The sequence below is a fragment of the Phoca vitulina genome, unplaced genomic scaffold (genome assembly GCF_004348235.1).
Source record: "Phoca vitulina isolate PV1807 unplaced genomic scaffold, GSC_HSeal_1.0 scaffold20, whole genome shotgun sequence".
Lineage (NCBI taxonomy): Eukaryota > Metazoa > Chordata > Mammalia > Carnivora > Phocidae > Phoca > Phoca vitulina.
Genome location: NW_022589723.1, coordinates 23,496,564 through 23,523,602, shown reverse-complemented (window position 1 = coordinate 23,523,602; position 27,039 = coordinate 23,496,564). Strand labels below are relative to the sequence as shown.

General features: G+C 40.6%; 1 protein-coding gene across 6 annotated transcripts in view; it reads left to right on the top strand.

Annotated features, from left to right (window-relative positions):
• The window catches only part of ZNF280D (zinc finger protein 280D), a 305,658-nt gene that overhangs the window by 61,271 nt on the left and 217,348 nt on the right, over positions 1-27,039 (top strand). For 5 of the 6 annotated variants that reach the window (XM_032417680.1, XM_032417682.1, XM_032417672.1 and 2 more), the window contains exons 2-3: positions 1,833-1,951; positions 13,651-13,774. Coding sequence is in view for 4 of the 6 variants with exons in the window: in XM_032417682.1 (XP_032273573.1) it covers positions 13,772-13,774 (3 nt within the window). In the remaining 2 variants the exon portion in view is untranslated. Of the gene's footprint in view, positions 1-1,832; positions 1,952-13,650; positions 13,775-20,469; positions 20,586-27,039 lie in introns of all 6 variants that reach the window. The other variant, XM_032417677.1, reaches the window with a different exon arrangement.

Sequence of the window (27,039 nt, the reverse complement as noted above, 5' to 3'; positions counted from 1 at the left end):
CTTCCTTCCTTCCTTCCTTCCTTCCTTCCTTCCTTCCTTCCTTCCTTCCTTCCTTCCTTCCTTCCTCTCTTCCTTTCTTCCTTTCCTTGCTTTCATCCTCTCTTTCTTTCTCCCTATGCAATTTCTATGTAAATAATCCCATGGTCTGCAAATAAGAAAAAATTTTTCTTTCTTTCCTCCTCCTCCTCCTCCCCTCCTACCCCTCCTCTTCTCCTCCTCCTCTTCCTTCTTTTTAAGTATCACACTGGCTAGGACTCACTACAAGAAGTTATGAGGGGCACCTGGGTGGCTCAGTTGTTAAGCTTCTACCTTCGGGTCAGGTCATGATCCCAGGGTCCTGGGATCGAGCCCCACATCGGGCTCCCTACTCAGCAGAGAGCCTGCTTCTCCCTCTGCCCCTCCCCAGCTTTCTCTCTCTGTCAAATAAATAAATAAAAATTAAAAAAAAAAAAGAGAGAGAGAACCTGTGATAACAGAACTCTTGACTTGTTCCTGACTCTAGAGAGCACATGTGTAATGTTTTACCACTGTCATGTTTTCTAGAGGTTTCTGATAGATACATGTGGAAGAGACTGCTGGGTGCCCTCCCTCCCCCCAAGAATTGGTTCTCTCCTTTTTCCTAAAGGAGTAGAATCTTTAATTTTTTTAGGGGTGAGAGGAGCAAAGAGAGAGGGAAAGAAAGAACCTTAAGCAGGCTCCAAGGCTCAGTCTCACGACCCTGAAATCATGACCTGAGCTGAAATCAAGAGTCGGACATTTAACTGACTGAGGCACCCCAAAATCTTTAAATTTTATCTGAAGACATGTCTGCCAAGAAAATGCCTGTATTTCCCAGCCATCTTCGACTACGTGAGGGCACATAACTAGTTTCTGCCATGGGGATGTAAGTGCAAGTCATACGTGCAAATTTCAGTGTATCCTAAAGGGGAAACATAACCACTTTCCCCTTTTCTACTTCCTGCAGCCTGGAATGCAGATGTGATGACTGGAGTTGGAGCAATATACTGGACTTGAAGTAATCTTAGGAATAAAGATCACACACAATATAATATGATAGAAGGAACTTGCCTCTGGGCCACCTAACTAGTCTTTTATATGAGAGAGAAGTAAAATTCTATATAGTTTGGAGTTTTCTGCCACTAATAGCCACGCCCAAGCCTACAACACTCTTCATCAGGATGATGAGGTTGTAGTCCATTCCCAGTTTCCCAGTAGTTTTTCTTTTTTCCATAAATTAGACTTTTAAAAAAAATATTTTACTTATTTATTTGAGAGAGAGAACGTGAGTGGGGGGAGGGGCAGATGGAGAGAGAGAGAATCCCAAGCTGACTCCATGCTGAGTCCGAGCCTGACTGGGGATGGGGGGTGGGGCTCGATCTCATGAGCCTGAGATCCTGACCTGAGCAGAAACTAAGAATCAGACGCTTAACTTACTGAGCCACCCAGGTACCCCCATAAATTGTACTTTTATAAATTTCTCATTTGTACTAATGAGATGAATTACATTGATAGGTTTTTAGTCATCCTTGGGATTCTGTCCTGATACACTTTTAGAGGTTACAGATGTACAAAGATTTTATTTCTTACTTTTCCTAAGGTTTTCAAATGAAAAATTTTAAATGAGAAAAGTGGGCCTGCACAGTGAACACCCATACATCAACCACTCAGAGTCTACAATTAACATCTTATTATATTTGCTTTGTACCTTGTCTATTATGATGTGTTATAAATGCATTACTTAATTCAGTTAGGTAATATTTTAAAATATTTATGCATGTGTTCAAAAGTAAGAATAACTAAATACTTTCTTTTTTCATATTGTCTTTGTGCAGTTTGGGTATCAAAAGTATACTTATAAAATGAAGCAAGGATCTCTTCTATCTCTTCATTGAAAAAGACTGTCTAATACAGGAAATAAATTTTGAAGATTTGGTTAAACTCACCTATGGGGGTAAGTATTTGGTTAGCATGGTGCTTTTTTTAATGGGTACAGTTTTTTTTTTTAATTGAAATATAGTTGACATAAAATGTTATATTAGTTTCAGGTGTACAATATAGTGATTCAACAAATTTATATGTTATGCTATGCTCACCCCATGTAGCTACTGTCTGTTACCATACAACACTATTATAATACCAGTGACTATATCCCGTATGCTGTACCTTTCATCCTGGTGACTTATTCATTCCATAACTGGAAACCTATACCTCCCAATCCCCCTCATTCATTTTGCCCATCCTCCTACCTCCGCTCCCCTCTGGCAACCATCAGTTTGTTCTCTTTGTATTGTATTCATTGTATTCTCTTTGTATATGGGTCTGTTTCTGCTTTTGTTTTGTTTATTCCTTTGTTTTGTTTTTTTATATTCCACATATAAGTGAAATCATATCTGTCTTACTTCACTTAGCATATTACCCTCTAGGTCCTTCCATGTTGTTGCAAATGGCATGATTTCATTCTTCTTTATAGCTGAGTAACATTCCATTGTATATATATGCCCCATCTTTATCCATTTGTCTGTCAATGGATACTTGGCTTGCTTCCATATCTTGGCTATTGTAAATGATGCTTCCAGGAGCACAGGGATTCATGTATCTTTTTGAATTAATATTTTCATTTTCCTTGGGTAAATACCCAGTAGTAGAATTACTGGATCATATGATATTTCTATTTTTAATGTCTTGAGGAATCCCCATACTGTTTTCCACAGTGGTTGCACCAATTTGCATTCCCACCAACAGTGCAGGAGGTTTCCTTTTTCTCCATGTCCTCACTAATACTTGTTGTTTCTTGTGTTTTGGATTTCAGCCATTCTGACAGGTATGAGGTGATATCTCATTGTGGCTTTGATTTGCATTTCTCTGATAATGAGTGATGTCAAGCATCTTTTCATTTATCTGTTGACCATCTTTGTGTCTTCTTTGGAGAAATGTCTATTCAGGTCCTCTGCCCATTTTTAATTAGATTGTTTTTTTGGTGTTGAGTTGTATAAGTTCTTCATATATTTTGGATATTAACTCCTTATCAGCTATATCATTTGCAAATATCTTCTCCCATTTAGTAGGTTGCTCTTTTGTTTTGCTGATGGTTTCCTTTGCTGTGCAAAAGCTTTTTATTTTGGAATAATTCCAATAGTTAATTTTTGCTTTTGTTTCTCTTGCCTGAGGAGACATACTTAATGGGTACAATTTTTTAAAATTACAGATTCAATTTATTTAATGGGTATAAATAAATATGAAGATTGCCATTTCTTTTTCAAGTCAATTTTACTGATTTTTTATATCTCTAAAGAACTGTCCATTTCATTAAATTGTCAAATTTATTTGTGTAATGATATTCATTGTATTTTCTAGGGCCTTTAAAAACTTTGACTATTTGTAGTCATGTCCCTTTTCCCCCACTTTTTCACTTTTTCTGTCAGTCGATTTTGCCAGGTTTGCCTATTTTATTAGTCTTCAGAAAGAACTGGCTTTTGGGTCTATTGATTCCTTATTGATTTCTCCCCTTTCATCTCTTTCTCTTCCTTTTGTTATTATTTCTTTTCTTTTGCATTCTCTGTTCTAATTAGCTTTTGAGGTATATGCTTCCTTCTCTTCTCTTATATGCATTTAAAGCTCTAAATTTCCTATTAAATATTGCTTAAATTGCATACCACACGTTTTGGTACTAGTGTTTTCATTATCTGGGCATTTGGTAATTTTCATTAATTTTTCTCCCCTACTTAATAATTATGTAGAAGCTTCTTTTTTTAACAGAGTTTATTTATTCATTTGAGAGAGAGAGAAAGAGAGAGTGAGAGAGAAGGAGCAGGGGGGAGGGGTTCAGGGAGAGGGAGAAGCAGACTCCCCGCTGAGCAGGGAGCCCAGTGTGGGTCTCGATTCCAGGACCCTGAGATCATGACCTGAGCTGAAAGCAGATCTTAATGAACTGAGCCACCCAGGTGCCCTATATTTAGAAGCTTCTAACATGAATAGGACAGTGTAACTATTATATTGATTTCTAATTTTACCTCATTGTTATCAGAGAACATGTTTTATATGATTCTGGGTCATTAGTATTCATTTGGAATTTGCTTTTTGACATATTATAATAAATTTTTATAAATGTTTCATGTGTGCTAGAAATAATGTGTATTTTGAATTTTGGGTGTAGGATTACTTATGTTGTTTATGTCTTCTACAACTATGATTTTTGATTTACACACACATATACCCCACACACACACAAAAATACATTTGAGGTTCCAAATGACTATATTTATATACTTTGAGGCGCCTGGGTGGCTCAGTCGTTAAGCGTCTGCCTTCGGCTCAGGTCATGATCCCAGGGTCCTGGGATCGAGCCCCGCATCGGGCTCCCTGCTCGGCGGGAAGCCTGCTTCTCTCTCTCCCACTTACCCTGCTTGTGTTCTCTCTCTGGCTGTCTCTCCCTGTCAAATAAATAAATAAAATCTTTAAAAAAAAAAATATTTATATACTTTGATTATTGACCTGTTTGGACTTCATTATGTTGTTTTCTATTTACCATTCTTTAATTTTGATTTTTTTCTTCTCTACTTTCTATTAGGTTGATCTATTTTTTTTTTAAGATTTTATTTATTTATTTATTAGAGAGGTTGAGAGAACATTTGCATGGGAGAAGGGGCAGCGGGGGAGGGCAGGGGGAAACGGAGAGAATCTCAAGCCAACTCCACACTGAGTGCAGAGCCCAATGCAGGGCTCATCTCATGACCCCGAGATCATGACCTGAGCCAAAACCAAGAATTGGTCGCTTAACTGACGCCCCTAGGTTGATCTAGTTTTAAAATGTATTTTCCTCTTTCCTCTCTACTAGAACTTTGCTATCTGCCGAGGGTTAGGATAAAAATTTAAAAGTCCCATGTGAGAAATTAAAACCGCAAGCTTCCCTACTGCTTTCCCAGGCTGAGTGATTGGACTTTTCTACTCTTTTCATACTTCAGGGGTCTTCATTCAAGGACATTACTTGGGTCCCCAGAATCTGTGTTTCAGGAAGCTCAGGGAGATCCTTTATTCAGCTTCTAAACTTGAACAGAGAGGGTGGCCAAGAGCCTGGGCTGGGCTCAGGGCCAGGTCTTTGCCCAAGGTGGGGGATCAATATGACAGACAAGGACACCTGAAGAAAACCTTGAACAAGAACTATTTAGACCATCAAGTGAATCAGAGGGTCAACTCACTGAAACCACTATGGTTTTCTTTTCTCTTTTTATTCTGAGACCTTTTTTTTTTTCCTTTTGAGCTCAGCTGTTTGTTAAAAAATTATTTTTTATTGAATTTTAACCAGCATTTCCCTGTAGGTACCAATCTGCTACACTCTAAGAAGCTGTGGGAGTTAATTTACTTATCTTACAGAATGTTTACAGGTTCCAAGTCTCACCTTCCACCTCAGATCTTTTAGTTTTTGTCTGTTTTCCTCAGCTTCTGCTTAGCCAACTTACAAGTAGATTTTTTTTTTTCCATCTTATTCCTTGGCATTGATGATTCATTTTGAAGTTTTGAGTGACTGTTGTTCTGGCCTTTCCTCAAATCCCCTTGTCTCTCAGATTGAGGCAGGGAAGACCTCCCCTGTGCACAAGTTCCTGGCTACCATACATCAGCTGTCCAAGCAGGAAAGCTGAAGTTTCTGGGTATGTGACCTTTCCCCTGTCCTCCAGTAGCTTCTAAAATGACGGTCATGACAAATCTCAGCCTTCCTGGCTGCACATGGCCCTGGTTTGGTTGGAAACATACCCAGCTGGAAGCAGTTGACATGCCAAGACCTTCGAGCATTGGGCTTTCCAATACCACATGTTGGGGCCCTTATTTCCTGTCTCTTCTTTTTGGCTAGGTGGCTCCCTCCAGTTACAGGCATTCCCTGGGCAGCTGTCTGAATTAACATCTGAGCGTGGCCAGCACTGGCCCAGCTGTGGTCTCTGGCATTGCCACTAATGAGCAAATTCCCCAGTGAGCCCATAGGGCTGCCTTGATTTCTTTTTTAGGTACAATTATCTTGAACAAAGCCAGCTTCATAGGTGTGAGACCTATGCAGTTATACTGGCCCCTCACTCAGAAAAGTCAGTAACTGCATTAATACTCTGTTACTACTATCTTGACATTTTAAAATAACTTTGAATAAAATTTAAAAATTTTGAATTTGCACTAAGCTCCACAAACTATGTACCCTCTCCTTAGGAGAAACAGAGAACATCACTGACTCTTGGTGAAGTAGGTGGGACTTATTGACTAACCCAACCTCTTAGGAGTCCTGGGCAACAACTATTAGGCGTAATTATTTAAAAATATTTTTTTAGATGTAGTGCCATATCCTGCAAAACTTATGTTATGGGAAGCTTCCTTCTCCATGAAGTATCTTAGTGCTTCAGGAAAGGGAAGTGGGTTCGACTCTAGAATAGCCATCCAATAGAACTTCCATTACATTAACAATGACGTTAGTATTCTGTATTCTTGCTGTCCAATATGGTGGCCACTAGCCACATGTGGCTACTGAGAACTTGAAATGTGGCTAGTATGAGGACCTGTATTTCTAAATTTTAATTAATTTTTAATTATTTTAAATTTAAAGTTAACCATATGGGGCTACTGGCTACCATACTGGACAGTGTGTAGCTATAGAACAAAGTAATTTCTGACCTTTGAGACTTTGGTTATATTTTGTACTGACTCTACATCAAGACTTAAAACTAGGCTTTCAGATTTAAGGCATATCTAGAACTAGATAGGGGAACTCAAACCACAGTGTTTTTTCTTAAGTGTAGAGAAGATATCCTTTCTAACTATGGAAGCTAAGCCATGAGTCTCATTTCTATAACCTACAAGGGAAATATTACATGGACGAATGAATTGTCTAAAGACTGCTTCTTCCAGTTCTAAAGGATTATGCAATAAGGAAGACAGAGCAGAAGCAAGGTCAAAGGTCAGAGTCTTGGCTAGGAATGACAGTGAGGAGGTGTAGTGGGAGGTGAGTTGATAGATGAGCTTGAGCTCCCTCCTGGGCCCACATGACCTGGTGTACAAGTGACCCAGCAAGTTCCATGTGTTTTGAGAGCACAGAAGTACTTTGGAGGACTCTGGTCAAAACAAAAAGGTAGCTGAATATGAACTTTGAGAAGGCCAGAACTACAGATTTCAGAGATAGGTAGTACTTCATCTCAGAAAGCCACACCAGAGGGACATCTGGGTGGCTCAGTCATTAAGCGTCTGCCTTTGGCTCAGGTCATGATCGCAGGGTCCTGGGATTGAGTCCCGCATCGGGCTCCGTGCTCAGCGGGAAGCCTGCTTCTCCCTCTGCCTGCCGCTCCCCCTGCTTGTGCTCTCTCCTCTCTCTGACAAATAAATAAATAAAATCTTAAAAAAGGAGAGAGAGAGAGAGAGAGAGAAAAGCTACACTAGAAAAATTATACTTTAGTGGTCACCAGTCCAAGGAACAGAAAATCCAACCACTCCACTATTCACCAGTGAAGATCCAGATGATCTCATCTCTGCTGCTATGGGTCATCTAAACCTTTATAGACCCCAATACACACAGATGCTATCTTGAAGGACACAAAGAGATGAAGAGAAAATTTGAAAGATTTACCATTTTACTTAAAGAAATGAAAGAGAATTCACATAAAGGTCTTATCTGAATTATTGAATTGAACTAAATTTAACTGAATGGGATAAATGTAGGGTTCTTTTTCCTAGTTCTCTGTGGATGAGCAGATGTATCACAGGGAAATAAAGAAGCTGCATTTTCTTTGCACATCTAAGGGCAGAGTGAATGAATTTGTGACCCTACTCCAAATATGTTTGCCTTCCTGCCAAGCCAGTTATGGGCAACAGTACTTTTCACAAGCTTTAGTGGACGTGGCAGGAGGTTTCACAAGCTTTAGCGTCCATGACGTGGACGACGTGGCAGGAGGTGGAGTGGGGATGCTAACCTGCTGTTTTGAGCCTAGGAAGGAGCATTATGAGAGAATTGGCCACTTTACTCATAGATAGATGTCCTTTCTTCAAAGGCACTAGCAACTTCACATGGGCAGTTCATTGGGGCTTATCCAGAAGGCAGTTTTTCTCTTATCACCTACCTGGACATGGAGGAGGTTGTAGATACTTCCGTGTACTGGTCCAAAAGCTTTGAGAACAATGGAAGAGGCTCACTCTGTCAGATTATGGTGTCATTTGGACTGTGCAGTGCCTTAGTCATCTTCTTGTGCTGAATGAATCACATCTGGAATCAAGGAGGCAAGATCTACTTGGGCAATATCCTAATTACTTATCTGGATCTAACATCCAATCAGTCCCTTGCCATACTGTAGAACATGTAGTCCCTCTGTGGGCTACAGCCCCACCTGCAGGCCAATGCTGAAAAGTACATGTTCAAGAAAATGGAGGAATTTCTGGGTTGTATTCTGTACAGCCAAGACATCTGCATTGCGCTTCAAGTGTTCATGGTCCTACAGTAAGAGCCCACATGGTTCATTACATATATTTAGCAATTCCTGGAATTTATTACAAAATTCATTACACATTTCTTTTCCTTGGCTGTTAGAATAACTAACACTTTCAAAAGGGAAAGAGGCCTTTTTTCATTCCCAGAGGGAGATGCAGCTTTCCAATAAGCCTTGCTTAATTCCTCCAACCTTCCACTAGCCTACCTGACCTGGCCCAATCCATATGAATGTCTCCAGCCATTCAGATTGGAAACATTAGACCCCAAGAGGATCCAACCCTCATGCCTCCACCCCTTGGGGTTCCTTCCCTGGGAAATTGGCTACTGGAAAAATTCAATTGCTCATCCTTCTTGGGAAAAAGATCACTTGTCATAGAGACTAAAGTGGCTAAGATAAATGCAGAGACTCAGTTTGCATCAGTGTCATCTTTTTCAAGCACTTTGGGTTTACCATTTCATACCCAATCCTGGAAAGCATGGAACCATGAATGAAGACTTATAGCACTAATCCTGGAAATCATCTGGCTGGGAATTCTGAGGACACCTAGCCCTAGCCATCAGGCACATATAGGGACCCACACAATTGGATTTGTATGATATCTAGGTGTAAGAAGAATAGAATGGTTAAGAATGGGCTTTAAGTTTACATTCTGAGGTACTGTATTTTCTTAGTCCATTCAGGCTTCTATAACAAAATGCCACAGAATGGGTATCTTTACACAACAATCACTTATTGCTCACAGTCTAGGGGCTGGAAGTCTGGATCATGGCACCAGCATGGTCACCTTCTGGTGAGGGCCCTCTTCCTGGTTCATAGCCAGTCCTTCTTGCTGTGTCCTCACATGGTGGAAGGGGTTAGGGATGTTTCTGGAGCTCTTTTATAATGGCACTAATCCCATTCATGAGTGTTTTTAAGCACCTCCTAAAGGCCTCACTCACTAATACCATCAGTTTTGGGGGTTAGGATTTGACATATGAGTTTTGGGGGGGACACATTCAGACCATAGCATAGGTGAATGGTAAAGCTAGTAGCTGCAGAGGAGGAAACTGTGGGAGAAACAGGTTTGGGAGATAAAATCCATTTCTATTTAAAAAAATGTTCAAGGGTGCCTGGGTGGCTCAGTTGGTTAAGTGACTGCCTTCGGCTTAGGTCATGATCCCAGAGTCCTGGGATCAAGTCCCACATCGGGCTCCCGGCTCAGCGGGGAGACTGCTTCTTCCCTGACCCTCTCCCCTCTCATGCTGTTGCTGTTTCTCTCTCTCAAATATATAAATAAATAAATAATAAAAAAAATAAAAAAATGTTCGACTTGAAATTCTAATTAGACATCTAATGGAAATGTCAAGTAGGTGGCACGATATGTTTGTTAAGTCTGGAACTCAGGGGAAATATCAGGACTGAAGAATATATAGATCTGGGAATTATTGACAGGGAGAAGGAAATGAAAGCCATGGGACTAGATAAATCTCCTCCAAAGTGAGTGAATGTATTTAAAGAACAGAAGAGGTTTAGACAAAGTTAAAAATCAGGAATAAGCGGAAGGAGCCAGCAGACTAAGAAGAAGCCAAGCAGGAATGTAGGAGGAAGGCTGAGACAGTATTTGACTCAGAAGCCAAGTGATCTACTGAGTCAAATGCTGCTGAGAGATCCAGTGAGAAGGAAGGACTGGGAATGGTTCAGTGGATTTAGAGAGATGGAGCTCATTGGTGCTCCTGAGAAGAAGAGCTTCAGTAGAGTTGTAGGGAAGACAATGATTGGAGAAAATGATTGGAGAAGACTGAAAGAGACTCTGAAGTGAGAAAGTGGAGACATTCAGTTTTGACCACTGATTTTAGGAATGGTGATATAGGTGGATCTGAGCAGCAGGGTGGGGTAGGTGGAGAAGGGCATAGATTCACGGGAGAACAGATTTATTTTAAAGTGGGAGATATTCTAGCATTTTTATATGCAGACAGAAAAGTTCTACTAGACAGAGGAAATGTGGAAATCCTAAAGAGAGTAGACGATGGAAAGAGCAAAGCCTTTGAATAGGTTGGAGGTTGTCCAGGGCTTAAATGAGTCTAAGTGTAGTCTAAGAGGACCTACACTCCAGGACAGTTCTTCTGCCATAAGGGAAAGAGACAAAAATTAGTAACTGTGATGATGTGAAATTGTCATAGCTGTCTTCTGGTTACTCCTTTCTTTTTTTTTTTTTTTTTTTTTAATTTGAAGGCCTTAAATTTCTTTTTTTTTTTTTATTGTTATGTTAATCCCCATACATTACATCATTAGTTTTAGATATAGTGTTCCATGATTCATTGTTTGTGCATAACACCCAGTGCTCCATGCAGAACGTGCCCTCCTCAATACCCATCACCAGGCTAACCCATCCTCCCACCCCCCTCCCCTCTAGAACCCTCAGTTTGTTTTTCAGAGTCCATCGTCTCTCATGGTTCTTCTCCCCCTCTGATTTCCCCCCTTCATTCTTCCCCTCCTGCTACATTCTTCTTCTTCTTGGTTACTCCTTTCTTAGTAAAAGGAGAGATGAAGTCTCTTTCCACTAGCTCCACTAGCCCAGCTCCCACACACCCTGCCTTCAACCCAGAACTCCATCAGTTTACCCTGACAACCAAGCTGGAAGACCCAAAAATCTTTTGAAAGGTTCTGGATTCCCAGCAGTACCACAGCCAGCTCTGGTACTTTGACCATGCGAAGGGAAGCAAGTTAGAGAACCAAACACAGGAAATTCCCTCCCCCACACTCAGAACCCTGAGCAGGTAAGTCTTTGTAGCCACCCACACTGGACAACGGAGTCTAGTAGAATGCAGACTGGAAGAAGAGCAAGTCCTGGTTAAAATGTCCACTGCCATCAGGCAGGTACCTTAATTTTTCGTTTCTGCTTGTACACTCTATTTCTAACCTCCTCGTTTTCAGTGGTTTTCCCAGTTTGTCCTCATATTTAGATACTTTGGCATTAAGTGGTTTTAAATTCAGCCTCTCTCTAAGTTACTTCCTCTGGAATCTCTTCCTCTTCAGCTCCAGGGAGCCTCAGACAAGTGACAGAGTCCCAGCTACCACATCCCTTCCCAGCTATCCTGACCACCACTTGTTAGGGAGAGAGGTCCTCACACAAATGGGAAAACATATAGAAAGCATATAAGATAGATTTTGAAAGGATAAACTAATGTCACCCTAAGGTGTTTTTGACTAATCAGAGCAGAACAGCAACAACAGAGCTTTCTGAGCAAGGTTTTGCTGTCATCTAATCCTCTTTATCCACCTCTAGCATCCTCCCACCAAAAAAACGCCTTCTAAAGGAACAACACACCCTTTGGGAAAATGAGTGAAAGTACAGATAAATTAGAGTTTGGAGACAATGAGGGTAAAGAGGGTCTTCCCCATGGAAGACCACTAACATGTACACACACTTTGGTTCCCACACCTAGCGACTATAGTTACTGTAGCTTACAGATGAATGAATAGCAAATTTGAATGTCTTTTTTTCTAGTAGGAATTTTGCAGCAAAACATAAAGAGATATATTAATTTAAAAAGAAAACATGCATAATTATACACAAGTATTTTAATTTGGTAAACAAGCTTTGTTCAGCCAAGCATTTGTGGAGAGGTGTTTGGGCTTTTATTTGCATTAAAGTAGCTAAGTAAACATACTTTTCACTAAATAGGAATCAGGGTGAATATTTATTTTCCTACATAATATGTGACTAAACAAATGAGGCTCTTTTTTTTTTTTTTCTTGTTTAAACACTCCTGGGGCACCTGGGTGGCTCAGTCAGTTAAGCATCTGCCTTTGGCTCAGGTCATGATCCCAGGGTCCTGGGATTGAGCCCGGCATCAGGTTCCCTGTTCAGTGGGGAGCCTGCTTCTCCCTCTCCTTCTGCTCCTCCCCTCTGCTCCTGCTCTCTCGCTCTCTCTCTCTCTCAAATAAATAAATAAAATCTTAAAAAAACAAACAAACAAAACCCAATCCTTATATTGAAAGCCAAACATCCAGTTTGTCATGTGCCATGACTGAAAATGCTTTCAGAACTTCTTGTTGAAGTACCTTCAGAGCTCTTTACACACAGGGTGATGAACCGTCTCAGTTTGTCTGGCACTGAAGGGTTTCCCAGAATGTGGGACTTTTGAGTTTTAAAACTGAGTAGCCTAGGGTCAACTTCCCTGGCTTACCTGGAACTGAGGGAGATTTCAGTCCTCAAACTGGGAGAGTGCCAGGCAAAAGGGGTCGAGTTTGGTCATCCTATTTGTAAACCACACACAAGAAAAGCCAGCTCATTGCTTTGTAGTTGTAACTCTGTTACTCAATTTGATCCCCTCCTTATTTTTAAAGCCTTGGCCCTAAATATCTTTTGGCTATTGAGAAAGATCAAATTTCTCACCCACAGACAAATATGTGGTAGCACTCAAAATAGTCTGAGTTAAGAAGGCAATTTTATAAGCCTTTACTTCCTTCTTTCCTTCCTTCCTTTCCATTCTTACCTTTGTCTGTAGAAGTATGTGTATTAGTGGTGGACATGACATACTTTCTCTTTGACCATAGTTCAGTCAGGCTTCTCTGAGCCCTTTTCTCTATGAGGTCTCCACCTTGGCCCCCATCCTTATCCCAGTTTTAGCAAGAATGCTATCAAGTTGGTTTAGTAAGAATCCCCTTACCCTTGAATCTCCTCTTAGTAATTTTCCATCCACTGACCCCTTCACTCTGCCTATTGGCTATAAATCCCCTGCTGTCTTTGCTGTAATCTCTCCCCTACTACAGTGCACTTATTGCAATTGTCCTGAATAAAGTCTTCCTTGCCATTTTATTTATTTATTTATTTATTAGAGATTTTTTATTTATTTATTTGACACACAGAGAGAGACAGCGAGAGAGGGAACACAAGCGGAGGGAGTGGGAGAGGGAGAAGCAGGGCTCCCGCCGAACAAGGAGCCCAATGTGGGGCGCGATCCCAGGACCCTGGGATCATGACTTGAGCCAAAGGCAGATGCTTAATAACTGAGCCACCCCGGTGCCCCTATTTATTTATTTTTATTTTTAAGTAGGCTCCATGCCCAGTGAGGAGCCCAATACAGGGCTTGAACTCATGACCCTGAGATCAAGACCTGAGCCAAGATCAAGAGTCAGATGCTCAACTGACTGAGCCACCCAGGCGCCCCTTGCTTACCATTTTAATAAGTGTCTGAATAATTCTTTTCTTTTACAGTTATGGTGCCATGACTTGGTACAGAATTAAATTCATCATTGGACCCCTGGAACCTCTCCTCCAGGACCTCAAATGTACACGTCTGAAGACTTTGTTTCACTCTTGACTGATTAGGGATCCAATGGTGAGTACAACTCCTGAGCCATTGCTCTGGATGACAGACTGTTAAAGCATGGTAAGGGCAGATTTTGATTCTTAAGATTCTGAGTATACCGTCTGAGGCTAGGTTAGAGTCCTAGGATTCTTTGGTTGAAAAGTGCCTGTTTAAGCAAGCATCTTTCTGGATGGATGTCTTCTTGGATCTTTCTGAGTGGGAATTTACTCCCTGACTCTTGAAGTGGCAAATTCCTGACTCTTTTGGAGGCCTCTACTCTAGAAACTCTGTTAGAGTCCCAGACAAATGGAGGCTGGGTTAGAGTCCCAGGCTTCTTTGTTAGCAAAGTATCATGAGTGAAGAACAAGGGAGCTTCTCCATAGACTGAAACCCCTTTCTCATACCCCTGATGACTATATGTCCCACCACCATGGCACTAGCTCTCTACTTCCTTTCTTGATGGAATAATTTTACTAAGGATAATTGGGAACTTCAATGACTTCCCCAAACTGGTTCCTCTAAGATTTCTCTCTCAGCACTGTTTCCGTTCCTCCTTCTTCTTTTTACCACCTTCAGTCCTCCATTCCTTTGAATCCATTGATAGGATTGCCTTCAAGCCCCTACCTCCTCCATCTCTCTGTCCACCCCTGCAAGACTTTCTCTTTCCCATTCCAGCCCCTCAATTTCTTCTAGTCACTTGAACTTTGAACTTTATGTCCCCCGTCCTCCACTGGGGGCTCTCAGGAGACCTACGGATCACCCAAAGAAACTACATGCAGGGCAAAACAAAATCTTAAAAGTTTCCTCCACAAATATTGGTAAAAAGCATTAACTGTCAATTGAGCAGGTAACCTTAACTTGTTCCATCTGTCAGAAACACAATTTGGGATAAAAATATAAAGTGGATCAAAAACAAGAGCCAATTATTTTATATAAACCAGTGAGTTTTTTATTGCTATGTTTACCTGACTCATGGCTACAATTTTATTTTATTTTTTTAAAGATTGTATTTATATATTTGTCAGAGGGAGAGAGAGAGCACAAGCAGGGGTAGTGGCAGGCAGAGGGAGAAGCAGGCTCCCCACTGAGCAAGGAGCGTGATGCGGGGCTTGATCCCAGGACCCTGGGATCATGACCTGAGCCACAGGTAGATGATTAACTAACTGAACCACCTAGGCATCCCTCATGGCTACAGTGTTAGAATGAAAGCAACAGGATCTCTATTTGCATCTGTCTGTATGATTATATAGTTATGTTTGTATATGTATGTTATATATATGTGATATTTTTCTATGTCTAGATGGTATTACCAAAAAAATTTATAAAATCTTGTGAAGAAGTTTCATAAATTGGCTTAGAGATAAATAAGTGCTTATAGAAATTAAATATTCCTAAATCTCTCAGAAATATAGAAACTAACCCAAATGCTTTTCAAGTTTATGTGGCTTGGGAAAATCTTTGGTAAATAAGACTAATTTAATACTGTTTAATAAGAACAGCTCTGCCTTCTGAGTTATCAGTATTAAGTATAATACAAGTATTTGGTATTTAACCATTTTTAGATTTCTTTGCTTTTGTGATTTCTTTTTTTTTTTTTTTTTTTGATACTTGCCTAACATGCAGGTACTGTACAAAATATTTAACAGGGAAATAACTTGAGATGAGGGCTAGCTTTGTCTAATGTTATATTTGCCTAAAAACAATTTCCAAAATCTTTTTTGTAACTTCCAACCTTAGAGATATGCTATGTCAAATATTCATTAAATACTGAGATAATTTTTTAGAAAGATTTTATTTATTTATTTGAGAGAGAGAGAAAGCATAAGCAGGCAGAGGGGCAGAGGGAGAGGGAGAAGCAGACTCCCCGCTGAGCATGGAGCCCAAAGCAAGGACCCATTCCAGGACTCTGAGATCATGACCTGAGATCATGACCTGAGCCAAAGTTAGATGCTTAACTGACTGAGCCACCCAGGCATCCCCAAATCTTCTCACTTCTAAAAGAGCTAACTTTTAAAAACTTTCACCGTCATGTTCTGTCCTCTATTTACTTTTGAATTCTTTTCTTGTAACTTTGGCTAAATAGGTAGCTAAGTATTGTTCATAGTAACCTGGGATTGTCTTCAGTCGAGTATTCAAACCTTTTGATCTTTGGACAATTTTGTCCTCCCAGAATCAAATCCTAAATGAAATCTTGATCTTGAACTGAACTTGAGATTTCTCAGATGGCTCTTTCAAAATCTTAAAGGATTTTTTTCTTTTATTTTGAAAAAGAGAGATGCCAAGAAACAATTAGTTTTAGATATGTTCAGTTGCATGAAAAGTATTGTCAAATAAAAGATACTTTAACCTTCTCTAGGTTTTATTTGTATGGATAAAATACTAATACAAACATTTCAGAAATTGTATGAAGTTTGTCAATCCCTCACTGTCCATGATATGTTCTGGTATAATGTTACCAGTCATAGTTCTAGTTATTATTTTAAATGTTCTAAACCACAGAAATAACCAAATTCCCTTATCAATTGTATCATTTTTATGGTGAATTCTCCTCAGATCTTTAACCATTTAAAATCTTTTGTCATTAATAGACAGTTTTTGTTTTACTCTGATTCTTCTCTGAAAGCACTTGCAATTAGCTGTAGGCCAGAGTGCTTTATCTCTAACAAAAAGGAATGGAAAGAGACCCATGGAAAGGACTAGAACAGGTCTCTGGGATGTAGGCTTCTGATGGCAGTGCTTAAATTACTTTAAGACCGTACCATTTGACTGAGAAAGCAGCCTAGAACTTTGGTGGAGAAACTGATGGGTTCATAAAACTGCTAACCCAAGACCAAGCAGAACAAGAATTAATTACATAAAACTGAATGAACTGATGAAGGGTGATTATGGTTTTTGTTTGGAAGATTGCTGCTGGATTTAAGGAATTCCTTTTCCTTTTCTTTTAAGTTATAGCTCACAACAATTTAGTAGATAATATTTTTTGTAAACAGAAATGAAACATTTATCTTTTCTCCCTGGCTGATTCCTCCAGAATTCAGAAACTCTTACCTGAGTATTCTTATTTTCATGGCGATATAATTATTTGCATAAGTTCAGTAAGAATCTCTCCTCCTTGAACAGGACATAGTTGGAAACATTGGTTATATAACCAAGGCTTTGGGTGGAATGTCATATTTAAGACTGATGTGCATAGAATCAGTTATGACCAAATAGTTTCATGGAACTAAGGCTGACTTTATGGAGCTAATGCTTACAAAGCCCTTTTGGGAAAACTGGGCTGGTATGGCTTACAGGGTTCCCAGCCTTGTCGGTGAGTAAGGAAGGTTACTTCCTGGCAGGCCCAGGAAGCTTAGGATATTTTGGGGACCTAGAGCACAGAGAAATTCCCCCAAATCTATAGATCCTGCAAGTGAAATCTGGTGGCAAATTCTTGTCTTGGCTTCCTAGCCAAGAGACTATTAAAAGTCTAATTTGAGTTTCCTTATGAAAAGTTCCAGCAAAGCAAACTTTCAAAGGTCTATGTGGTCAGTTACTCTTCTTGCTACACTTATGTAAATAATAGGCTGAATCTAATGTGACCAGACTCATTTTGTAAACAAGAATAATCTTACTTTGGTTAACTTTGGTGAAAAAAAGGGTGAGTATAGAGAGAAATTTTATGCTACAATGAAAAACTATAGCACAACTTTGTGGACTATCAGCTTCTAGTCCCAGTCATTGTCTTTGAGGTTTTGTTATATACGTACAGACTGGACTGAGTCCTGCCAACTTGCACATTTTGTTAGTCCCTCCCAAATACTCAGTTCTCCTAATTTTCTCCAGTATCTGGCTATACAACTGTCCAAAGGAATGTTTCCAATTTTTCTCCCACCTGCGTATCTTGGTGTCACTGAGAACTCAAACCTGACTGCCTGGAGCCTTCCTGGGATCCTAGGTTGTCCTGCAAGCTGACACTGGATGATGGGTAACCTTTAAGCCTGGAGCTGCTGCTGTGGAGGCCATTCAGGAAGTTTATGCAAAGTGCCATTTCTTCCATGCTGTGCTCTGGGAAATAACCATGACCCTGATATTATACCATCACAAGACATTCAAACTGCAGCCTAAGAAATCTACCAGATCATCACCATAGACTCATTTCACCACCTAAAGATGCTTCCAGCCCAGCATCTAGAAATCTCAACTGGCTGCCCCCTGGACTCAGAAACTGGGTTTATAGTCTGCTTCAACCTTAATCTTTATTTTTCTTTTTATTTTCATAGAAATTTCCCACATTTAATACTTGATTATTTGCACTCTCCAGTAAATATCCTCTACTCCCAAGTCCCAACAGATGGTTCAGCTGGTCCTTATAACAAAAGGAGACTGAGCAAGAAATGGACTTAAATTGTTCAGAGGAAAGAAGAATGTCTCTCTTTTCCTTGATCAGGAGGAGGGACTGACAAAGACTCTCAGGCCTCAGTCTTGGCCCTGTCCTTCTTTGGCATGCCTAGTCCAGTTTTAACAAGAATCCTGCTAAATAAGTTTATCAAGAGTACCCCCAGCATTGATATCTAATCACCTCACCACCCCCCGCCCCCCCGTGTCTGGTCAAGTCCCTCATCCCTCACCGTTGATGTATAAGTCCATGACCAGCCTTTTGCAGGAATCCTCTTAAAAAAGAATCCCTGTGCTCTTGATGTCTCCTATCAGTAGTTTTCTATCCACTGACCCCCCCAACTCTGCACTTTGGCTAATAAATGCCCGCTTGTCTTTGTTGTATTGGGAGTTGAATCTGATCTCTGTCCTATTGCAATAGAAGCAGCTCCTATTGCAATAGTCTTGAATAAAGTCTCCTGGTAAAGGAGACTTACCATTTTAACAAGTGTCAGAATAATTTTTTCTTTCACATACACATTAGGAAAAGGGGGTTTCTTACTCAGTATATGAGCCACAAGAGACATTAAAATCAGCATCTCCTCTTTAAAGGTCATTTGTCCTACCTCCCACAAGTTTTGGAATCCCTCAGACCTTAACTTGTAGCTCAGTACATCATCCCTTTCCCTGACTTTTGGCTGCTTAACACATTTCATGGTAATCACTAATTCATCACATGGAACTGAATAAGAACCATTTAATATGATTATCTTCTCCATTAAAGCTGTCATCATAATTAGAGCTGCATGAACTGTTTGCCAGGAATTATAACTTCTGCCAAGAAAAACTTGGGTGTCATTTTAGAAAAATTCTTAGGTGGGGGAGGAGGAGATCAGGACCATCTGTGTTGGGATCCAAAGCTGAATAATGAGAAATAAAGCCCTCTTCCCCTGCTATCTGCCAAACTCTGGCCAGCCCTCCAACTGGACCTTGCCAAAGACTTTAGAGTGAATCAACTTCCAAGGTAGTCCAAAGAGCACACCCTCTCAGAGAATGATAGCTTTGCAAAAGTCACCCTTTAAGAAGAGAAAAAAGACAGCAGCAAATAAAAATTAGGCCTTCATGCATAAGGCTCCCTAAAAGTTGTTCCAAATGGTTTTGTTTGCCACCCTACTGTTTCCAGGGCAACCACCTAAGCCAGGACAGAAGTAGAAGGAGACATGAGGCTAGAATGGGACCACCCACTGCAATTCTCATTTTATCCTGATGGCAAGAACCTTTATATCGACTCAAAGTGTTTGTCAGGCCTCTCGCTGTGAATCACTAGAATAACATTTTGCCCTGATGGAAGTGTGTCACAGGCTGCTGCTCCCACATCCCCCCATACTGAGGTGTTTTTAAATGGAACCAAATATCCCAGGGGAATTTTCTCTGCACTACTAGCATTGCTTTGTTGCACGTTTCTAGATTACACACTGTAAATTATAGATAAAATACATTATGCTAATTTCCTCCTGCGTATCTTTTAGTTATTTTTAGGAGAAGTGTCTTTGAAATTCAGCCTTTCAGGTAAATGTTCAAAATGAAGAGAAAAATAAAACCAAGGCAGAGGGATGCTCAAGACTGAGACTGCGGCCACATCACAGCCTGGCGCTTTGTCATGAGCATAATTTGTGTCCAGCAAGGATTGTAGCTGCAGAATGTGGAAGAAGCCCTGCACTGGGCATCATTAGATTTGAGTGTGCCACCTGGTTCTGCAAGTTTCTGGATATGTGACTTTGGAGGAATTTTATTTCATTTCTCTGAGTTTCCTCATCTTTGAAATGAGAAATGCTCATCGAGATCTCTAAGGTGCCTTCCACTTCTCACACTGGAGTAAAATGCCTTCAAATTATGTAGAGCAGATTATATTGACCATCTTTAAAAAGAAAGAATACACTCAACCTGTGAGCATTAAAAAATTCAGTAGCACCAAAACACTCCGACCCACAATCTTCATGATCTCTTACTGCCCTGGGTGTTGCTGATTTTTTACTTGCTGCACTGGGTATCTCTCATTTGCTCCTCAGATGGACTCTCCATTGTTCTCCACCATGGAAGGTTGTCCTGTGAGGACTACAACACAGGCTCTTGTCCTCTGACTTCCAGGTGGATTCAGTGAATGGGCAGGAAAATGAAAGGAGGGCAGAGTGTGAGGTTGCCCCCTCCCTGCTCCCTGCCTGTGAGGTTGCCGTGAGCTAGCTTCGTCCCTCAACCAAGGTCACAGCTCCTGGAAGGCATCCTCGCTACCTAACTCTTAGTCTGTTTGGGCTGCAGTAACAATATGCCATAGACTAGGTGACTTATAAATGACAGAAATTTATTTATTCCAGGTCTGGAGGCTGGAAGTCTGATATCAGTGTCCTGACAGATTTGGTGTCTGACGAGAATCCACTCCCTGGTTGTAGACTGCTGACTTCTTGCCGTACCCTCATGTGATGGAAAAAGGGTGAGAGAGCTCTCTGGGGTCTCTTTTATAAGGGCACCAATTCCATTCACAAGGGCTCCATCCTCATGACCTAATTACTTCCCAAAGGCCCCATCTCTAATATCATCATATTAGGCATTAGAATTGCAACACTATGAATTTTGGGGAAACACAAACATTCAGTCTATAACAGACTATTTCCTCTTGCTACTTCAGGTCTACAGGCAGTGCATAACCCTGTGGTTCTCTATGCTCTGTGCATATCTTTAAAAATTGGTCTTTATTCAAGTTTGAATGAACCATCTATTGCCTTCCTGTATCTTGACTGATACACTCAGTTTTTTGAGATACAAGTATGGCAATATTGGAAAGGCCATGGTGCTTTTTATTTCAATATTTCAGTTCACCTTGAATATGTATTTTCCACTATAGTTGTGACTCTGAGAAAAGATGAGAATTTCTATTCAGTGCTGCTTACTTATGTTGTACTAGACTTCTGTATGTGCTTGTATTAGACAGGATTCAGAAACAGATAATAGGAGCCAGTCTAGTAGTTAAACAGAAAAGGATTGGAGGCAAGGAATCGGATGCTCACAATTAGAAGGGCTAGAGGAATAGGCTCTAGGCTGGGCTTCCAGGAATGACTTTCAGAAGACTACCACAGAGCTAACCTGTCTAGAAAACTATCTCTTCAACATTCAGGAAGCTGGGTAATCAAGAAGCCCATGTTCCACCTGCCAGCTTCAAGATCTCACTACTTTTGCCAGTTCAGGAATCAGAAAGTTGCAGACTCAGTTGTTGGCCCCAAACTTTGTGTACCTGATTTGCACCATCAGGATGAAGGCCTTTAGCTTTCCAGCCTCTGTAGTATGGGAAGGCATAGTAGAAGGAGATTGGGATGAATTCTGAGCAAGCCAATCTATTCTCCATCACAAGATGATTTCTGAAAGCATGTTTCAAATGCCACACTAAAAAAAAGGTGAACTTTGGAGATTAAAAAAAGAGAGAGACTAGAATGAAAATCTCTGCTTCAGGATTTACTGGCTGTATGACCTTGGGCAGGATGCACTTAATACTCATAGGGCTATTTTTCATCTGTGCAATAGGAGTAATAATGCCTACCTCCCAGAATTGCCATTCATTTATCCATCTCTATAAACAGATTTTTATTGATTGTTATATAATTATCAGGATTTTTTAGTTGGAGGTGACAAATCTAATTGATTGGTTAAGTCAAAAAAAAATTTTATCAAAGGATATTTGGTAGGTCACAGAATTGCCAAGAGGCATCAGAGCTGGCCTGGGACACAGCTACTGCCCCCACAACCCCTCCTAGCACTGAGGCAAGTGCTGTGGCCAGCTCTGTTACCAGAAACTCACCAGCTTTGCCTCTGAAGGCCAAGTGGCAACGCTGTCCCTCTCATTGGCAAAAATGGATTCCACATGGCATTTCTTCCTCACATTAGTCTCTTCTCAGAGGGTTTCACAAGAGTGTCTGGTGGGGCCTGGGTCACATGCTTGTGCCCAGCTACAGGGGAACCTAGGGAAGCACGATTTCTGACTTTTAACTTGGAGAGGAAGGAAACTCCCTAACACAGGAAGAATGTTCGTAAAGTGCTGGCCTCCAGACATATGTCCACCCCACCTCCTCAAAATGGCTAAGCAAAGGAGACTTAGCTTTTTCTCACTCTGCTTTCCTGGGCTCAAGTATCCTTCTCCGCACAAAGGAGGCATGCTGTTTCCTGAGAGCTGCAAATTTACCTTCTATCAGCCAAGCAGTCCCTGTGTAGAGAATGTGTCTCTTTCCCAATGATTCCATCAAAATCTGTGGCTGACTCTATTGATCTGACTTGGATCGCATAAACTTTCCTAAATCATTCATTGAGCCAGAGAGATGGAATAAATTAACACATCAGATCTGGGTTACATGCCAGCTGAATTGAGAAGTATAGGTTCAGCCCTTTTAGAGCTGTTTGGCTCAAGCCTGGGGGAAGAAATATTTTATGAAGGAAAATTGGGATGCTGGGCAGGCAAAAACAATAGTTTTCTGCTGTACTCTTCCTGATAGTTCAATATCCACAAACACACACTCTTCCTCTCATCATACAACAACATAAGTGTTCCCACTCATGATAGTGCAACTCTTCCATGTATACCCCAAAACTCCCTTCCCTAACTCTATGCCACTTATTGCACCCAGCTCTAGGGGCTCTCAGCAAGGTGCATTTGATGGTTAATTTTATGTGTCAACTGGACTGGGCTGAGGAATCCCTGGATAGCTGGTAAAACCTTATTTCTAGATGTGTCTGTTAGTGTGTTTCTGGAAGAGATTAACATTTGAATCAGTAGACTGAGTAAAGAAGATCTCCCTTACCAATGCACGTGGGCATCAGCTAATACATTGAGGGCTTGAATAAAATAAAAAGGCTGAGGAAGAGTGAATTTGCTTTCTCTGCTTGAGCTGAGACATCCATCGTCTCCTGTTCTTGGACATCAGTGCTCTTGATTCTTGGGCCTTTGGACTTGGATTGGGACTTATACCCTTGACTCCTCTGTTCTCAGACCTTTGAATTTGGGCTAGAACTACACCACTGGCTTTCCCGGGCCTCCAGTTTGCAGACAGCAGATCATGGGATTTCTCAGCCTCCATAGTCACATAAGCTAGTGCCTCATAATAAATCTCTTTCTATATATCTCTATATATCCTACTGGTTCTGTTTCTCTGTAGAACCCTTACTAATGCTGTTCATTAATCTTGGGTTGGTCCAGAATATCTCCTGCATGTTGGCAACTTTGCCAAATGACAAATTTAACCTAAGCTACAATGGTGCAAAGAGGTCAGGATATACCTTAATTAAAAAAAAAAAAAAAAATAGCCCCATGTAGAAAAGGGAAGAAGAATCAGCTTAGAATGGTTGCTGTCTAACAGCGTTGATCACATCCTTCTTTCCAGGAATAAAAACTCTCCCTGCTTCAGTGATGGAGTGAAATCTGTGGGTAGCCAAAGTGGCTAACTCTGCCTTTCTCTTCTGGTAGTGGAGACATGTGCAGTGTCCACTGTGGTCACAACTGAGAAGGACAATGGGGAGAACTCATCTGTGGGGGTTATAGAGAAGAGTTCAGGGGCCTGGAGACTGCCTTAGGTTGGTCATCATTTTTTCCAGGAATACAATTTATTTAGAAATCTAGTAGGCTCTCCATCTATATCCAACAGAGAGAATGGCCTCTCTCATAGCAACAGGCCTTAGATCTATGCCCTTATCTCTAGTCCTTACCTATAATGCCTCCGTTTGGACATTTCCTGGCGGCAATAACAAGCAGTCGCTTGAGTTAGAAAAGACAGAACCAATCTGTGCTCCCTCATCCCATGTATGTCAGTGGTTGGGTTCCAAAGTGTGGCTAAATGGAGACTTTATCAGGCAATGAAGACCCAGGAAAAGGTGCTTAGTAGTGCTTTTCTTGAGTCCCTTGTTATTTCCTTTTAAGTTTTCAGTATCCTGGACTTTGCTTCCACTAACTTTATCTTGGGGAAGAGAATTCAGCTTTGCCAAATGAGCAAAGCTCAAGATTATCTGGATACTAACTCTCTTTGATCACAGGCCATAGATATAAGGGGCTTTCCTTAACAGTTTCTGTTCTCTCTGCTTTCTGATGAGCCAGTAGTCTCTTACTTATAGTAACTCATCCCAGGCTGAAAAAATATCCAAACTGATCTAACCAGATGACATTTTTCTACTGACTCTCCTAAATCTTCAGCCTGGGTAGACACATTGCCTGAGTCTCCAGATAAAATGTGCTCATGAAGCTAGCCATCTTCCCAGCCAGAGAAGGGGAAATCTGCACTGAGTCCTGCCTCACCATGACCCTTCCAACTGCACATTGTCATTCCAAATGTCAGTTGTAAGAGGTGCTTTCAGGAATCAATCTCTATTTCAATTACTCCATAAACAAAAGAAACTCTAGCTATCTTAAGCAAAAACAAAAAATGTGCTCAAGAATGTGGAGTAGCACAAAGAGTTAAAAGAAAAACTAAGCACCAGGGTGTAAAAAGAATAGGAATCACAATAGCTGTAAGTACCCAAGGGACAGGAACTAATGGTCAGTCCTTTTTGTGACAGTATTGTTAGGATAAGTGATCATAGGTATTTTCTATCCCTTTGTTGTCCTACTTGAGATTTAATGTTTGGGAGAGAGTCTGAATGGCATTCTTGGGTTATCCAACCACTCACTTCTTGTTCAAGGGAGGGCAGGACATTTTGAATGATTGCCTCACCAAGACTGTCAAGGGAATTGTTTGAAGGTGTTCTTACCAGAAAAAGATGGAATGCCCAACAGACAAAACCCAAAGATGTTTACTATTTGCTTACTAGGTGATAGGCTCTGTGCTAGCCTCTCTGGATCCAAAGATAAATAATGATGTTGACTAACATTTATTAATAATTTAATCAATGCCAGGAACTTCCTATGCATTATTTCAGGTATTCTTTATAATAAATACTGTGACATACGTACTCTTATGTCTTAAATCAGTCTCATGGGTTTAATTGTTCAGTTAATTCATATATTGAAGTTCTAACCCTAGAACCTCAGAATGTGACCTTATTTGCAAATAGGGTCATTGCAGATATAATTAGTAAGATGACATCTTTAGAGTGGACCCCAATCCAATACTGGTGTCTTTATAAAAAGAGGAAATTTGGACACAGAGGCAAGCACACGTGGAGATAAAGGCAGAGATTTAAGTGGTTGCATCTACAAGCCAAGGAACACTATAAAGATTGCCAGCAAACCACCAGAAGCTAGGGGAAAGGCATGGGCATTCTTCCTCACAGCCCTAAGAAGGAGCCAACCCTATCAATACCTTGATCTTGAATTTCTAGCCTCCAGAACTGTGAAACAATAAATTTATCTCATTTCTGTTCCCCCAGTTCCTTGGTACTTTGTGATACCAGCCCTTGAAACTAATGTAGTCGAGCTCCCTCGAAGCAGAGCCTGAGATAGAATTCTTATGTAGGAGATTTATTCAAAGAGTACCTTTCTAAGTTTCTCCTGTTTTCCAAAATGGCCACGGCATTATTTCTGGTCCCATATACTTTTCATATTTCTTCTCAAATTGCCACTACTCTATCAAGAAGTGGAGTCTTTGAACTTGAGGGGATCTTGTGAGTATTTTAACTAATAGAATAAGGCAGAAATAACACTGGGTAACTTCCAGGTTTAGGTCATGAAAAGCAATTCAGCTATCATCTAGCTCTCTCTTTTTCAAGATTCCCCTCTCCCTTAGAAGCCAGCCACCATGCTATGAGAAAACTGAAATTAGCCCATTCAAAGAGACTACATAGAGAGGGACTGAGGTCCCTAGGGAATGGTTTATATATATCAACCGCCAGGCATGTGAGTGGTGAGACTTCAGATGATTCCAGTCCTCAACCTTCAAATCTCATAAATATTATGAAGCAGACAAAAATTACTCCCCAAAAGTTCCTGACCCACAGAATCCACAAGCATAATAAACACCAAGTTTTGGGGTAATTTATATTGCAGTCATAGCAACTGGAAGAGGTTTTAGTACCTAGGAGTTAGGGTATTGCCGTAACGAAACCCTGAAAATGTGGGACTTTGGGACAGTAGATGAAATGTGAATGGGCCCTGACGAGACTGGTGGAGGAGTCGAATGGCCTTCAAGAGGACTCTCAGAGAGGGCTTAAAGAAAAATAAGGAAAATCTTACTGGAAATTGGAGAAAGAGGATCCTCATTATGTAGTGACAAAATGTTTTTTAACACTGTAACCTGTGATAAAGTAGAAAATAGAAAATATACCTAATGAGCTGGGTAATCTAGCTAAGGAGATTTCCGGGAAGAATATTGAAGGTGCTACCTGGCTTCTTCTTAAAGGTGTCTCTAAAAAGGACTTCTATGAATCTTAAAGGTGTTATCCCTCAGAAGCTTACTAGGAAGACCAACATAAGAGAAGGGCTTATCTCAGAGACCTTTGGGTATAGATTTTGTTTAGTGGAGTGGACTATAAATTGATTCATAAAAAATCCACAAATATTTTGAAGATAAATCAACTTGGACCAAAAGATATAGAGATAATACAAAATGAAGAGAGATCTTTGGACCTCCAAATTTCCATGGGCAAAGCAGACTGAGAAGATTGCTCAGCTGCAAATGTGGACTATTCTCCATGGAAAATCAGAAGGTCAAAAATACAGAGGGTAGAGCCAAGAGCAATAGTGAATCATTTCCAGACAGTAGGACTGATCCTCTGATCAAAGAACTGACAATATATGTCCAGCTGGATTTTAGTATTGCTACAGACCAGTGACTTTTGTGTTCTTCAGTGTTTCCCCTTTGTCAATGGCAGTGTCTATCACAGTTACTTTGTGCCTGTCCCATCATTGTACATTGGGAATATGTGAGAGAGAGATTTTTGTCTCTTTACTTCATAGGTCTGCAGATCAAAAGGAACTA